Here is a 17,931-nt window from a genome sequence, read left to right on the forward strand (position 1 = left end):
TGAGGTGGTTCGGACATGTGGAGAGAATGGAGCGAAACAGAATAACTTCAAGAGTGTATCAGTCTGTAGTGGAAGGAAGGCGGGGTAGGGGTCAGTCTAGGAAAGGTTGGAGGGAGGGGGTAAAGGAGGTTTTGTGTGCGAGGGGCTTGGACTTCCAGCAGGCATGCGTGAGCGTGTTTGATAGGAGTGAATGGAGACAAATGGTTTTTAATACTTGACGTGCTGTTGGAGTGTGAGCAAAGTAACATTTATGAAGGGGTTCAGGGAAACCGGCAGGCCGGACTTGAGTCCTGGAGATGGGAAGTACAGTGCCTGCACTCTGAAGGAGGGGTGTTAATGTTGCAGTTTAAAAACTGTAGTGTAAAGCACCCTTCTGGCAAGACAGTGATGGAGTGAAAGTTTTCCTTTTTCGGGCCACCCTGCCTTGGTGGGAATCGGCCAGTGTGATAATAAAAATAATAATAAAAAAGAAATTAGATCAAATAGAAATGACCCAAAATGGATGAATAATAGGCTGAAATATATACTAGGGCATAAGATGGGAATTTATAGACGTATCAAAAGAGGTGAGGGTCATCTTATGAATCAGTATATTGACATTAAGAGGGACATTAAAAAGGGGATAAGAAAAGCTAAAAGGGACTTATGAAATTGAAGTTGCTAGGGATTCGAAAACTAACCCAAAAAGTTTTTTCCAGGTCTATAGAACAAAAGTTAGAGATAAGATAGGTCCCCTTAAAAATAACTATGGGCATCTTACTGGCAAAGAGAATGAAATGTGCTCGATTTTAAATAATTATTTTCTCTCGGTTTTTACACAGGAAGACACTAACAATATTCCAGTAATTAATTTTTATAGTGGGCTAGAAGAAGACAAATTATGTAACATCACAGTCACTTGTGAAATGGTTGTGAAGCAGATAGACCGACTGAAGCAAAATAAGTCGCCGGGTCCTGATGAGGTTTTTTCAAGGGTTCTTAAGGAATGCAAATTGGAAGTCTGTGAACCATTAACTAATATTTTTAATTTATCTCTTCAAACAGGTGTAGTGTCTGATATGTGGAAGATGGCTAATGTAATTCCTATTTTTAAAACAGGGGACAAGTCGTTACCATCAAATTACCGCCCAATAAGCCTGACCTCAATTGTAGGCAAATTACTAGTCAATTATAGCTGAGATTATAAGAAGCCATCTCAATAAGCATAGCTTGATTAATGATACTCAGCATGGATTCACAAGAGGCTGGTCTTGTCTAACTAATTTATTAACTTTCTTCAGTAAAGCTTTTGAGGCTGTTGACCACAATAAAGAATTTTATATTATTTACTTAGATTTTAGTAAGGCTTTTGATAGAGTTCCGCATCAAAGACTAATAAAGAAAGTGGCAGCTCATGGCATTAGGGGAAAAGTGCTGTCATGGATCGAGTCATGGCTCACATACAGGAAGCAGAGTGTGTCCATAAATGGGGTTAAATCCGCGTGGGGATCTGTAACAAGTGGCGTTCCACAGGGATCAGTCTTGGGACCGTTGTTGTTTATAATATATATCAATGATCTTGATGAGGGAATTACTAGTGATATGAGCAAATTTGCCGATGACACAAAGATAGGTAGGATAATTGATTCAAACGTAGATGTTATGGAACTTCAGGAGGATTTAAACAAACTCTATTCTTGGTCAGAAAAGTGGCAGATGCAGTTCAGTGTAGATAAATGCAAGGTTCTGAAGCTTGGGAGTGCCCATAACCCTAGCACTTACAAGTTAAATGGTGTAGAACTTAGCCATACAGATTGCGAAAAGGACTTGGGGGTTATGGTGAGCAGCAACCTTAAACCAAGACAGCAATGCCTAAGCGTACATAATAAGGCAAATAGATTACTGGATTTATATCAAGAAGTGTAAGCAACAGAAGTCCAGAGGTCATACTGCAGCTTTATACATCATTAGTAAGGCCTCACCTAGATTATGCAGCTCAATTCTGGTCTCCATATTACAGAATGGACATAAATTCGTTAGAAAACATTCAGCATAGGATGACTAAATTAATACATAGCATTAGAAATCTTCTTTATGAAGAAAGATTGAAGACTCTTAAGTTACATTCACTTGTTAGACGAAGAATGAGGGGAGACCTGATCGAAGTGTATAAGTGGAAGATAGGTATTAATAAAGGGAATATAAATAAGGTCTTGAGGATATCTCTCCAAGAGAGAACCCGCAGTAATGGATTTAAATTAGATAAGTTTAGATTTAGAAAGGACATAGGAAAGTATTGGTTTGGAAATAGGGTAGTTGATGAGTGGAACAGTCTACCTAGTTGGGTTATTGAGGCTAGGACTTTGGATGGTTTCAAATTTGGGTTGGATAAGTACATGAGTGGGAGGGGTTGGATTTGAGTGGGACTTGCACATCAGAGCTTATTTCTTGGGTAGCATTGAAAATTGGGTTGGGCAAATGTTTTGTTAGTGGGATGAATTGTAAAGGACCTGCCTAGTATGGACCAACAGGCCTGCTGCAGTGTTCCTCCTTTCTTATGTTCTTATGTTTGGAGTGATATCTAAATTGTTGTATCTGAACGCCTTGGTAAAGACAGTGGTTGTGTGAATGGGGATGAAAGTGTTTTTCTTTTTTGGGTCACCCTGCCTCGGTGGGAGATAGCCAGCGTGTTGGTAAAAAAAAAAAAGAAGAGAGAAGCATACAGTATAACAAAAATATAATAATGTGCACATTAAGGGCCACAAGGACCTGGTAATACAAAAGTTGGCTTATTTATATCGCAAATACAGTTTTTTTTTCTTTTAACATGTTGGCCCTTTCCCACTGATGCAGGGTGACCCAAAAAGAAAGAAAAAAAAAAAAGAAAAAAACTTTCATCATTCAACACTTTTACCATCACTCATACATAAGCACTGTCTTTGCAGAGGCACCCAGATATAACAGTTTAGATGTCACTCCAAACAGCCAATATCCCAAACCCCTCCTTTAAAGTGCAGGCATTGTACTTCCCACTTCCAGGACTCGCTTAGATTATGCAGCTCAGTTCTGGTCTCTATACTACAGAATAGATATAAATTTATTGAAGAATATACAGAGAAGAATAACAAAATTAATCCACTACATAAGAAATTTTTCATATGAAGATAGAATGAGAGCTGTAACCTTTAAGAAAAATCGGCCTAATATAGTCCAGTAGGCCAAGTTTGTGCCAGTAGTTCCTCCATTTTTATGACCATTGAACCTATGAGTGAAGAAGGTTGGATTTGAGTAGATCTGCCTAGCATTGGCAAGTAGGTCTACTGCAGTGCTCCTTTATTTTTGTTTTTTTCAGTTGTCACATTTTCATTTTTTCTCCCCTAGTTTTGGCTAGAATATATTTTGAATTAGAATCACTTGACATCTTTTAAAGTCCCTCAAGCAAGAGGGTAGACCTATCCATGAGATATACGAAAAAATTAAGGATTTTTGTGAAAATATCGGGGGTAGACCTATACGTGTATATAGGCTATGCTCTGATACAAATGGTATATCCAGTCTAGGAACCTTTTGATAACTTTATGCATTTATACATAGTTAAAGGCTTTTATCATTACATCAGAGACGATCTGTGTAACCACGGGGCAACTCTTCAGTCTCAAGCCTTGACATTTACCGAAGTGGAGTTGAATAACCAGTTGGAGCAAATGAGAAATCAGCGAGGGCTTGAACAGGAAGGAGAAGATGATGATTCTAAGGTAGGAAACATTAATTTTAAGCTTTAAGCTCACAAAATAAACATGTATTCTGATCATTGTTCAGCAGATATTATATAGTGCAAAATGACCACACTGGAAAAGTAGTGAAATTCCAAGCAATTTTGTGATTTCTCACATTATCACCATTCCTTGATAATATGAGAAATCACAAGAACACATGGAATTCTACTATTTTTTTCATTGTGGCTATTTTGCATATTGTGATATCACCTGTTTACTATGTTCTTATTGCATGTATTACAGTATAATGTTAGTGTAACAGCAGCTGTTGTGCAAGGTACTGTAAGTCCTCACTTAATATCGCTTTATTCAATGTCATTTTGTTATAACACCGATGAGGGAAAAAACTAGATTCTCAGCCAGGGTCACTGTGTGTGTGGAGCTTGCATGTTCTCCCCATGTCTACGTGCGTTTTCTCTAGGTACTCCAGTTTCCTCCCACATCACGAGGATCTGCACATTAGGTTAACTGGTGTGTCTAAATTGTACCAGTATTAGCATGGGTGTGTGAGAGTGTGCACCCTGTGATGGAATGGTGTCCTGTCCACTGGGATAGGCTCCAGTCACCTATGACCCTGGTTGGAAAATGAATGAACAAATACAAATTATTGTAAAAAAAAAAAAAAAAAATCATGAAGTGTATGTTATCATACATATGCACAGCAATAAACAATGCAGTATGTAAGTGCTCAGTGTTCCCACCATATTTATTTTTTTGAATTGCATGGTGGTAGGAGGTGCTCCTTACTTTTCAAATATTTATTCCTTAATTTAACCCTGTTACAATGAGTGCTAAAGGTGCATTGTGCACCCCTGTTGTTATATTAATTAACCTGTGATTTTGCTTAAAGTTGCAGTTTCCAAGAACCTGTCAATGACGTTAAGTGACGACTTGCTGTAGAACGTGAAAAACATTGTTGGTAGATGTTGGACATAGTCATGATTTTCTCTTGCTGTTGTCTGCCTCAAGTAATATGGAGTAATTGGAAAATATATGGAATTGGGTAATCTTTTTCAGGATATGCCGTATTTCGCTGCTTATTAGGCGCATTTTTTTTTTCCATAAAATGTCTCCAAAAACCACCCAGTGTCCTATAAACTGAAGGTCAGTGATGGGAGCTATAAGTTTGGGGTGTGGGGTGGGCTGTAGCTATCCCATTTATGTCTGATGCCGAGCCATTGAAACTAAAACAAGTCTTATAAGCCGCGTCTTTTAAGCCACAAAATACGGTAATTACAGTACAGGTGTGCTTAATGAACCTTTTATGTTCTGTGTTTAGGGTGTTAAGTGTTGGGTTCACCATGTAGTCTTGGAGCTGCCAGTGGCTATTACACATACTGGCAGTCATAAATTTTGCTTTTTAACTGTCAAGCAATTTAATGATTTTCTTTATAATATTTACTGACAAATGTTTTGACTAATTGGTTATTTCAGATCACTAGTTTTAAACTAATGGATGACTGAGTGTAAACCACAAACTTTTATGATAAGCATAATTACCACACACTGTTGGGAATTTTCAAAAGTAGAATAAATTCAGGCTTATATAAAAAATTATTAATGAAAGAAGCAATGAAAGGATTAAATAAATATAGAAAACTTGTCAATATATATTTAATGTTAGAATGGCACATTGTAGTCAATGAATATATCATTGCCTTAAAAAAAGTGACAAAAGATTTTTACATGGAAGCATCACACAATTATGTCTTACAAAATAATGGTTCATCCTTTTTTTGTTAGTGTTAATGCCATTTATTCACTTAGGCTAGCCAGCTGGCTAGCCTGAGATTATACACTTAGGCTAGCCAGCTGGCTAGCCAGAGATTATACACTTAGGCTAGCCAGCTGGTTAGCCTAAGATTACATATTGTATATTCACACTGTACTGTTTGTTCTATATGATTTGTTATTGTATCTTAAATAAAAATAAAGATGCAGAAATTCTGAGCAATTCTCTTAAATTTGTTGTAACAGATAGAAATATGCCAATTTATACACAAATATACATCTGTTAGAACTTGAATCACCTAATTCTTAGGCCTTTTGGATATGCTCTTGCCATTCTGGTGACAAAATCTAATGTAATATGTTTTGCAGCCTCCACCGCAGCCTACAGATGGAACTAACAACAGCAGTTTAAGTCACAATGAAGTTCAGTACTTTGTGGGGGACTTTGTATACCTCTCTCCTCCAGAAAAGGTGAAGTGTAATTTATTCATTATAGTGGGTATGGATATGCAGTTATACAGAGCAAATATGTCCTAATAGGAAATTACCCTTCACTATTTTAATGCTCTGAACTAAATAGCTCAACTGTTCTAACTGATGTTTGCTTAAAAAACACAAAAATGCACTTTCCACTTAGACAATGTAATATTGGCAGTTTTAAAATGTTTCTATGAACAATAAATACAAATTAAAGCAGTTTCACATTTGATGTATATTGCTAAATCAAATATAGCAGCTTATTTAATCAATTAACATCAACGCAGAACTAAAAAAAAAAAAAAAAAAGACTACAAGGTAGAATATTGTGACTGGAACAATACAGAGATAACCTGCACATAGAGAGGACGAACTTACGGCAACGTTTTGGTCATACTTGGACCACTTACAAAGTAACGCTAAGAGAAAAGAGAGGGGAACCCTGTCTATATAGATGAGTGGGAAAAGGAACGGAAACCAGAGGGAGAAGAGGAAGTAGTGGTGGTGGTAGGTAGGTAGTGGAAGTAGTAGTAGTGGTAGGTAGGTAGGTAGTGGTGGTGGTAGGTAGGTAGTGGAAGAAGTAGTGGTGGTAGGTAGGTAGTGGAAGTAGTAGTGGTGGTGGTAGGTAGGTAGTGGAAGTAGTAGTGGTGGTGGTAGGTAGGTAGTGGTAGGTAGGTAATGGAAGAAATAGTAGTATAAGAAATGGTGGTGGTGGAAAGTAGGGAGAATAGTTTAGTGGCAAAAGTGAGAAAAAAAGGGGAGTGAAGGGAGGCAAAAGTAAAGGTAGTAGTAGAGGAATGGGGGTGAGAGAGGACTAATTACATGTGGGGTCACTCTAAGGACAAGAAAAAGGAGCATTGCAGGAGAGCTAAGGGCCTGCGAGGGGTATTAGACCGTCCTGTTGGATGTGTATTGAACGATTGGCGTAATTTGTGTACTTTGAAATATCCGCAAAAATTGAACTTTTCGCTACTCTGAGCTAAAGTTCAAGCTACTTTCAGTACTGAAACCAGTCAAAATCATTTCTATTTCTGTAATGTATCTTCCATTCTATTAAATGAGACTAAGAAACCGAGAATGCAACAAAAAAAACCATGCAAAAATACACTGCAAATTCACTGTTTTAAACCAAAACCATGGTCGCAGTTTGTTTCTCCATTGTGCACTTCTTGCTGCAGGATTTTTTTTTTACATGGAGCACACTTACTGAACACACTCATTATGTCATATCTAGGCACAGATTTACTGCTCACAGTTTATCTGAGTGAGCTGAGCTCATGGCATGGAGCAATGGGACTGACCTGTGCTTCAAAGCTGTAGAACTACAAGACCTACCCCAAAAGGGTTAAAGTTATTGTTTATATATATACTTTGATAATTGTACTTATGTGTACTTGTACCTAAATAAATTTCGACACTGTGCTGGCATGCAGGTACACATTAAAATCACTAAGTGTCTCACTAGTAGTGAATATACAATACAGTGGACCCTCGACTAACGCTATTAATCTGTTCCTGAGAGCTCATCGTTAGTCAGAATAATCATTAGTCAAGTTAATTTTCCCCATAAGAAATAATGGAAATCAAATTAATCCGTGCAAGACACCCAAAAGTATTGAAAAAAAAAAATTTTAACACATGAAATATTAATTTTAATACACACAAACTGAAGAAGACATGCACAGTTACATGACACTTACCTTCATTGAAGATCTGGCGATGATTGATGAGATGGGAAGAGGGGAGTGTGTTGATGGTCTTAGTGTTTAGAAGGGGAATCCCCTTCCATTAGGACTTGAGGTGGCAAGTCCTTTTTCGGGGTTACTTCCCTTCTTCTTTTAATGCCACTAGGACCAGCTTGAGAGTCACTGGACCTCTGTTGCACAACATATCTGCCCATAGAGGCCTGTACCTCCCGTTCCTTTATGACATTCCTAAAGTGTTTCACAACATTGTCAGTGTCACCATTAAACACTTGTTCAGGTTTCAGTCCTTCACTGTCTATGTACTCCTTGAATTCCTGCACATATTTTTCAGCTGCTTTTTGGTCCAAACTGGCAGCCTCACCATGCCTTATCACACTATGTATGCCACTACGATTCTTAAATCTCTCAAACCAACCTTTGCTGGCCTTAAATTCACTCACATCACCACTAGTTGCTGGCATTTTTCTAATTAAATCGTCATGCAACTTCCTAGCCTTTTCACATATGATCGCTTGAGAGATGCTATCTCCTGCTATCTGTTTTTCGTTTATCCATGCCAATAACAGTCTCTCAACATCTTCTATCACTTGCGATCTCAGTTTCGAAAACATAGTTGCACCTTTGGCAAGAACAGCTTCCTTGATTGCCGTTTTCTTGGCCACAATAGTAGCGATGGTCGATTGGGGTTTTGTGTACAGCCTGGCTAGCTCGGAGACATGCACTCCACTTTCATACTTAGCAATGATCTCTTTCTTCATATCCATAGTAATTCTCACCCTTTTTGCTGTAGGGTTGGCACTAGAAGCTTTCTTGGGGCCCATGGTGACTTATTTTGCAGGTGCAATCACTAAAAAGGCTGTGATAATATGAAATGTTCCGATTGTATGCTTGGAAGCGACCGCGGTGGCTGGCTGGCTTGTAAACACTGGCCAGAAGTGGACGCGTCTCAGACAGAACGAATAGTGTTGGTCGAGTTTTTTAGCGCTAATCGAGGCAAAAATTTTGCGATAAAATGTATCGCTAGTCAGATTTATCGTTAATCGATGCCATCACTGGTCGAGGGTCCACTGTAAGCATAATATTATTAACAATCTCCCCAGGAAGTGGAAAAGAATTCTCTGTAAGCCATGTGTGTTGTAAGAGTGGGTGAGACACTTGTCAACAAATTTTGCTGAGAATAAGAAAAAATTAAAGTCACCATGGTTGTTTAACATTTATAGTTGGAGTCATAAAAGAAGTAAATGGTAGGATGTTGGGGAGAGGGGTGGAATTAAGTTATGGGGAATCAAACACAAAATGGGAGTTGACAGTTACTTTTTGCTGACGATACTGTGCTTTTGGGAGATTCTGAAGAGTAGTTGCAAAGATTAGTGGACAAGTTTGGGAGGGTGTTTAAAGAAAGAAAGCTGAAAGTGAACATAGATAAGAGTAAGGTAATGAGGGTTCAAATGAGTTGGTCAAAGAAAAATTGAATATCACATTGGAGGAAGGGAGTATGAAAGAAGTGAATGTGTTTAGATATTTGGGAGTGGAGAAAAATCTCCAGTTTATGAAGGGGGCAATATCCCCTCCTCTTGAAGGGGAGTAATGACCCTCTCTAAAGAGGGTTATTACCCTCTTCATCAGTCCTCATTACTGTCTTACTTCCTCATTCCCATATTCATCACGTACCATGACTCAGTGTTTCCTTCCTGTCAGGTATTCTTTGATCCATTGCAGTGCCTTTCCTGTAATACCTACCTGATCCTCTAACTTTTGCACTATTCTCTTGTGTGGAACCATAAAAAGCCACCTTACAGTCCAAGAAAATGCACCCCCCCCCCTCTTTTTTTTTTTTTTTTTAACCACCATCACTTTCTTGTAAAAACTCCAGTAGGTTTGTGACACAAGATTTCTTTTCTGTGAAACGGTGCTGGTTGTTGCGAATAAGCTCATTCATTTCTAGGCACTCCACCACTATTCTGATAATCTTCTCCATGACTTTGCATACTATACATGTCAGTGACACTGGTCTATAGCTTAATGCTGCATGTGTGTCTCTTTTCTTAAAAATTAGGACTACATTTACTGTCTTCCACACCTCAGGTAGTTGCCCTGTTTTGATAGATCTGTTGAAGATTGTTGGTAGTGGCACACACACCGCCTCTGCTCCCTTCCTCACGATCCATGGAGAGATGTCCAGTCCCATCGCCTTTGAGGTATCTAGTTTACTTAGCAGCATCTTTCCCTCCTCCTTGGTTATGTGTATTGTGTCCAGTACTTGTTGGTGTACTCCTGCATTTTGACTTACTGGAGTCTTTTTTGTCTCCACTGAAAATACTTCTTTACATCTCATGTTGAGCTCTTCACATACTTCTCAGTCATTTCTTGTGATCTCCCTCCTTCCTTTCTCAGCCTCATTACCTGGTCCTTGACTGTTGTTTTCCTCCTGATGTGGCTGTACAACAGCTACGGGTCAGACTTGGCTTTCGATGCTTTGTCATTTTCTTATTGCCGTTGGGTCTCCCTCCTTATCTTTGCTTATTTGTTTTTGACTGTTCAACTTACATTCCTGGGTCCTTTGTTTTCTGTACTTTTTCCATTCTCTAGCATGCTTAGTTTTGGCATCTCTTCACTTTCGGGTGAACCAAGGGCTTCATCTCGTCTTCTCATTATTTCTGTTGCCCTTGGGTACGAACCTCTCCTCTGCTTTCTTGCATTTTGTTGTCACGTATTCCATCATTTCATTTACTAATTTTCCCATCAGTTCTCTTTCCCACTGAACCTTGTGCAGGAAATTCCTCATAGTCAGCTCTTTCGTAGTTTTGTTTCTCCCATCCTCTTCCTGCTTCCCTCTCCACTTGTAACTCTACTATGTATTCATGTGTGTGTGTGGGGGGATATCCTCTTTCTTGTATGTAGTGGCCCCACTGTTATGTATATAGATATTGTTGGCCCTGCTGTACTAGCTAGCTGATGATTAATAAAGATGCTTGTTATTAATTTCCAGTAATTCTATTCCTAGCTCACTCTTTCTTCTTTTAACTAATCACTGTTGTCACTACCAAGATATGCCCTTTACTGTTCAGATATTCACACTTCTTCCTTATTTTATGGACACAGACTTATTACTGGCAACATCAGCAGTGTCTGAGGATGATGGCTGCATGTGTTTGTGTGTTTTTGTTTGTTATAATTTCCATTTATTTTTTCAGAACTGTGACTATCCTATTTTGCACATAGAGCGGTTATGGACAAACAGTGAGGGTAGGCAGATGGTATACGGTTGTAACTACTACAGACCAGCAGAAACATTTCATCAGCCGAACCGCAAGTTTTTTGAGCAGGAAGTGTTTAAAACTGACCAGCATCATGCATACCCACTCACTGAGGTGCATAAATCGTGTATTTGTTATTGACTTTATTTAATTTTTCATCTTAAATTTGTATTTCTTCCAACTTAAAAGCAAATAGATTTGCCCGGACAGCTAAAAAAGTTATATTAAATTCTTCATTGTAATGACTGGTTTCTTTTTGCATGAATATATTTAAAGTAGTAATGTGATTGTAGGCAATACTCTGACTAGTGTTATTTTCAATTAAAATTTTTGGATTCCTGTAACATTCTGAAATTTTGGAACATGTCCCAAACTTGTTGTGAGGTATTCCTCTGCTGCTTAATTATATATCCTGGCAGTGCTCAGAGGGTATTAATGTGTACATAGCAAAAGTTGGTGTGTGGTGTGAATATAATGCAGAGAATTCGTAGTTTGGAAGTTAGGAGGAGGTGTGGGATTACCAAAACTGTTGTCCAGAGGGCTGAGGAAGGGTTGTTGAGGTGGTTCGGACATGTAGAGAAAATGGAGCGAAACAGAATGACTTCAAGAGTGTATCAGTCTGTAGTGGAAGGAAGGCGGGGTAGGGGTCGGCCTAGGAAAGGTTGGAGGGAGGGGGTAAAGGAGGTTTTGTGTGCGAGGGGCTTGGACTTCCAGCAGGCATGCGTGAGCGTGTTTGATAGGAGTGAATGGAGACAAATGGTTTTTAATACTTGACGTGCTGTTGGAGTGTGAGCAAAGTAACATTTATGAAGGGGTTCAGGGAAACCGGCAGGCCGGACTTGAGTCCTGGAGATGGGAAGTACAGTGCCTGCACTCTGAAGGAGGGGTGTTAATGTTGCAGTTTAAAAACTGTAGTGTAAAGCACCCTTCTGGCAAGACAGTGATGGAGTGAATGATGGTGAAAGTTTTTCTTTTTCGGGCCACCCTGCCTTGGTGGGAATCGGCCAGTGTGATAATAATAAAAAAAAAATAGCAAAAGTTGCCTCAAGTTGGGCTTTACCACACTGGTAAAACAAGAACTTGAGGTTTAGCACAGTGGTAGAACAAGAACTTCAATTCTAATTTATTCATACCTGTTCAAGTCAAAATCTGTTTAATGTGACTAGAAAAATACTGTTGTGAATTTTATTTCTGCATTATTCATTGATTTTTATGATTTTACTTCACTGTTTATATTCATATTGGCAGTTTCCCATGAAAGCAGTTTATACAATTATGATAATTATGGTACTATGCATTATGAATATAGGTGTTCAATTTAGACAGGTGTAGACAAGGACAATTAACCCCTTGACTGTCGCAACCCCCAATCCTGAGGTGTCTCCTGGTGTCGCAAAATTTAAAAAAAAAAAAAAAAATCTTTTTTCTTATGAAATGATAGAGAATCTTTTCCCGATTGTAATGACACCAAAAAAAGAAATTGATGGAAAACTGATGGATTTACGCTCTCGTGAAGTTAGCAACCTCGGCGATATTTACAAATCGGCGATTTCGCCCACTTTGAGCCCTATTTTCGGCTAATTCCATTGTTCCAGTCAACCAAAATCATAGCTATTTCTTTAGAACTCCGTTTTTTTCTATCGATTGAGTACAAGAAACTGCCCATTTACCAATTTCAACTACCCAATAACGTGGTCAGAAATTTGCAATTTGGCCAATTTCACGAAAATTAAAAAATATGACAATTTCAAAATAAGGTCCAGAATGAACAATGCAGACATTCCTGGCTCTGAAATAACATTTTCTTTTTTCATCAGTCATGTCTCCAGGCCCCTCTGATATTACTCTTGCTTTCTATTTTGAATTTTTATTCAAACAAAAAATAGAAGATTTACTATTATGCAGACTACTGCAATACTGTAATAATTGTATAAATAACATCAACCCATTTATGACTGCATATTAGAATGGCTAGTTGGACATTTATTGGACAATGACATTTGTTTACTTTTGAACATTGGCAAAAATCAAACATTTCCCCTACTTTGAGCTCCATTTCCAGGTTCTTTTTATAGGAAAATCAATCAAAAACACCTCTATTTCTATAATATGTTTTCCATTCTATCAAATGAGACCAAGAAAATGAGAATACAGCCATAAATATTATACGAAAATAGACCACAAAGTCGGCATTTTAATTAAAAAAAAAATGGTCAGTTTTTTTTTTCTCATTATGCACTACGTGCTCCAGGATTTTTTTTATATGGTACACACTGACCACACAGACCCATTCTCTCACATGTGGGCCTACCAGCTTTCTCCTTGATTTGAAGCCGCTAGAATTTATGAGTATATATACGTCAAACAAGGTACCTCGTAAGACGTATATATACGGCCGCGACAGTCAAAGGGTTAATGGTTTATAAGTAATAAAATATTATATTTAATAATAGAATAGTTATGCATAATATGAATCATGTTTTATGATTATTGCAATTGCTGCAGCATTTCTTACCTCTTACATTTTTTTTTTTGTCTGCCTTGAACAGGTAATAGGAAAGTGTTATGTACTGCCTCTGGTTGACTACATAAAGATGAAGCCGGAAGGTGTAGATGAAAACGATATATTTGTATGTGAATCTCGCTACAACAGCCGTAATAGATTCTTCAAAAAAATCAAGGTTAGTTGAATTTGTGTTAGTAATGGTGTGTATCTTTGATGTTCTTTTTCAGCTGTTGCCTGGCCCATGGCCAGGCTCAGAGAGTAAATAAACTCTCAAAACTCTTCAAAGGTATCGCTTTTCCTTCCACAGCCCTGTGGGACGCCCTATATAGCTCTTCATATGTTGCCCTGTCCCTATGCAGTACAGCCTAATTATGTCCTACAATCTGTATTGACAAAGTCACTGGGTGGCGAAACATTACAATAAAGGTATCCAGATGTTGCACATGTGTCTTAACTTTCATATTGTCGGTATTTTATACCTTTCTTGCACAATGTTCCTTTTGTTGAATTTTGTTCTATGGCTGAGAAGCTAACAATCCATATGAGAATAGAATTTGGGGTAAATAATGGTTGGCTTTGGCATTTTTGTCAAGGCTTTGGCTTGATTACCAGAACAACCTATGTAACATATACATCTCCCTCACCATTTACCATGTTACTACTGGAACTTCACTGCTCCTCTTACTCAGAATAAGTTATTCTGGGTCACTCTAGACCACATGAGAATACTCTTCTGTATGGTGTATTTGTAAGCTTATCTATCCCCCAGGAAAGGTAAGAAAAATCACTGTACTCTGTTGTACTGTACTGTGCTGTACTTCTAACCCATTTTCCTTTCAGGTTCATTTACAGGTAATACTGTATTATACTCAAGTTTGTTCTTGGTTTGTTTGGTAGTTCATCAGTACAGCAGACTAAGTATGCTTTAATTGGAGGTTTGTCCATGCCCAACAGTCTATTGATTAAGTGAACTATCTGCTTAGTGGAAACTTTCAATATAAAGGAATTTTTGGTAAATCAGACATCCCCTTCCCCCCCTATTAATCAGTTTTATTGGACCTTTTCTATATATAGTGTGTCTGTGTCTGTCTGTCTGTCTGTCTGTCCTAGCCTTACGATTTGCATTTTGTAGCTTATTATGTTAGTATAATTCATTGATGTACTGTAATAGTTTTTTTTGTACCTTTTTGGGTTGGCATAGTTATTTTTATTAGCTCTAATTTAATCTTTGTTTTTCAGTCATTCCCATTCAATGTGGGAGAACGTGTCAGATTGGTGGAGAGGCCAGAACCCTTGGAGATGAAACGGGTTGACTCTATATTCAAAGAACGGGTTGAACGCCATAAAGAAGAACTTGCTGAACTAGATGAAGAGACTAAGGTCTTACGCCGCCAGCTTCCGGTAATGCTTTGACCTGTGTATTTGGTAATTAGTAAGTTGCACATTATGTATACAAATTTAATCAGATCTCAACTGATTGAAGTGTAAACATGCATTATTATGTTGCATACCAAAGAATCATCCAGTATGAAGGGTTATGTAGTAAATTAATTCTAATAATATTCCAAAGACAGTGTATGAGTGTTGGTGAAAGTGTTGAATGATGATGAAAGCTCATTTTTTTTTTCTTTCTTTTTGGGTCACCCTGCCTCTGTGGGAAATGGCCGATGTGTTTAAAAAAAAAAAAAATTGGTGTAGAAAAGAACAATGTGATGAGAATAAGAAGCTTAGGCAACGATAGATTGAATATTAGATTGAAGGGAGGGAGTATGGAGGAAGTGGATGCAATTAGATATTTAAGGGTGGACATGCCAGCAGATGGAGGTCTGTTGAAGATGAGGTGAACCATTGAATAGATGAGAGGGGAAAAAGGTGGGTGGTGTGTTGAGGCATCTGTGAAAAGAAAGAGGTTTATTAATGGAACAAAAAAGGGAATGTACCAGAGTATAGTGATACTAACACTTTTATATGTGTGTGAGGCATGAGTATGAAAATCTACCACGAGGAAGTAGCTAGAGGCAGTGGAGATGCCGTGTTTGAGAACAGTGTGTGGTGCAAATATCATGTAGAGAATTTGGAGCATAAAACCTAAAAGGTGCTCTTGGGATGACCAAGGGTATAATTCAGAGGGCTAAGGAGAAGTTGCCGAGATAGTTTGGGCATGTAAAGAGGACGGAGAGGGGCAGGATGACCAAGAGGGCATATAAATCTGGGGTAGAAGGTAGGAGTGGTAGAGGTCATCCCAGGAATGGCTGGAAGGAATGGGTAAAAGAGCCTGAGTTTTAGGGGCTTGAGCATCCTGCAGAAATTGAGTATGTTAGATAGGAGTGAATGGAGATGAGTGGTTTTTAATGTACCATGCTGTTGGAGTGTGAGCGAGGTAACTTTTATGAAGAAATTGGAGGAAACCAGCTAGCCAGATTTGAGTCCTGGAGATAGGAAGGACAGTGGTACCTACCTTCTGATGTAGGGGTGAGGATGTTGCAGTTGGAATGTACTCTGATTTGTGATATCAGCACACTTTTGGCAAGAAAGCAATTGAATGAATGATGTTGAGTGCATTTTCTTCATTGGGTTACCCTGTCTTGATGGGAGATGGTCATAAAACATAAAAAAGGAGCACTGCAGCAGGCCTGCTGACCCATGCTATTCAAACAATGGTGGCATGCTGCACTTAGGTAAAAGGTTGCACAAGTTTATTTTTTAAATTAAGGTTAATCAGTCAATTTTGTACACTTACAGAATGTGGTAAAATCTCAACCAGAAGGATTATCAGGTAACACATATTACGAGCAGTACAATATTTCCTCGGGCGCCATCAAGCCAGGAGACTATGTGTATGTCCGAGGACGGGAATTGGGCAAGAAGTCGGTCAGACAAATATGTCAACTCTGGGTTACGCCTGAGTAAGTTCCTCATTGACATTTTCTTTGTAGCCCCTTGCTCCTCTGTATATGATGTGTGCATGTACACACGAGGTAAAAATCTCCTTTTTTTTTTTTAATATCTTTTGCCTGCTATTTAATAAATCATGGGATAAATAGTAGGCAAAATAATATACTGAATGTGTTATTAGTGAATGTTCACCATGAAAAATTATAGTGGGATTTTTTTTTTGCAAAGATATAGATTGAACAGAGGATGTGACTTAACAGATAACCAATGACTAAATTTCTCAGTGTGATGACTTTTTTTTTTTTTATGCATGAGAGCATTAATAAGCTACTGGAGTAGGTGACATATTATCAGTACCAGACCTAGTGTTTACCAAGAAGCCAATGGTACAAATGATTTAACCTCTTTTCCATAGCAGTAAAAATTAAGATGTTTTATCAGGATGGTACATCTGGAGATTTTGCCTTTAAGAAGAAAAGAAAAAAAAAGCGAGGTGGACTAGATTACTAAAAAAGTTTTTTTTATTTTCAAAATGTTGGCCATCTCCCACTGAGGCAGGGTGACCCAAAAATAGAAACACTTTCACCATCATTCATACATTATCACTGTCTTTGCAGAGACGCTCAGATACGACAGTTTAGAAGTCCCTCCAAACTGCCAATATTCCAAACCCTTCCTTTAAAGTGCAGACATTGTACTTCTCACCTCCAGGACTCAAGTCTGGCTAACCGGTTTTCCTGAATCCCTTGACAAAATATTACCCTTCTCGTATTCCAACAGCTTGTTAGATCCCAAAAAACATTAGTCTCCATTCACTTCCATCTAATATGCTCACACATGCCTGCTGCATGTCCAGGCCCCTTGCACACAAAAACCACTTTTACCCCCTCCCTGCATCCTTTCCTAGGATGATCCTTACTCCTCCTCCCCTCCACTACAGACTTGTACACCCTCCAAATCAACCAATTTTGCTCCATCCTCTAAATAACCAAACCACCTCACTAACCCCTCTTCATCACTCTGAATAATAATTTTAGTAACTCCACACCACCTCCTAATTTCCACACTACAGATTCTCTGCATAATATTTACACCACACTTTGCCCTTAGACATGACATCTCCACTGTCTCCAACCTCCTCCTCGCTGCAGCATTTGCAACCCATGTTTCACACTCTTATGAGAGTGTTGGTAACATTATACTCTTGTACATTCCCTTCTTCTCATTATTATTATTACTACTATTCTTCTTTAAACAAACCAGCCATATCCCACTGAGGCAGGGTGGCCGAAAAGAAAAAACGAAAGTTTCTCTTTAAATTTAGTAATACAGCCTCATATCACTTAACGACAGAGTTCTGTTCCTAAGACCACATCAGTAAACGAATTCGTCACTAAGCAAGGAACATACTATAATAATAGTGGGTTTGTGTCAAACATCTTTGATATTGTTTTAATGTCACTTTTGCTCCACTTATAACATTTTTAGTATATTTTTAAATATTTATACAGTGTGTAAACATAGAAAGTTGAAAGTGAACATAGATAAGAGTAAGGTGATGAGGGTATCAAGTGATTTAACCCTTCGAGGGTCGACAGGTCCTC

At 38.3% G+C, this 17,931-nt stretch overlaps 1 protein-coding gene across 7 annotated transcripts in view; it reads left to right on the forward strand.

The window, feature by feature from the left end:
* Positions 1–17,931, forward strand: part of polybromo (protein) — a 99,891-nt gene that overhangs the window by 53,925 nt on the left and 28,035 nt on the right. For all 7 annotated transcript variants that reach the window (XM_053777544.2, XM_053777550.2, XM_053777546.2 and 4 more), the window contains exons 16-21: positions 3,599–3,734; positions 5,856–5,957; positions 10,864–11,040; positions 13,476–13,607; positions 14,672–14,833; positions 16,175–16,338. In XM_053777544.2, coding sequence (XP_053633519.2) covers positions 3,599–3,734; positions 5,856–5,957; positions 10,864–11,040; positions 13,476–13,607; positions 14,672–14,833; positions 16,175–16,338 — 873 coding nt within the window. The remainder of the gene's footprint in view (positions 1–3,598; positions 3,735–5,855; positions 5,958–10,863; positions 11,041–13,475; positions 13,608–14,671; positions 14,834–16,174; positions 16,339–17,931) is intronic.

Source organism: Cherax quadricarinatus, chromosome 18 (assembly GCF_038502225.1).
Source record: "Cherax quadricarinatus isolate ZL_2023a chromosome 18, ASM3850222v1, whole genome shotgun sequence".
Taxonomy (NCBI): domain Eukaryota; kingdom Metazoa; phylum Arthropoda; class Malacostraca; order Decapoda; family Parastacidae; genus Cherax; species Cherax quadricarinatus.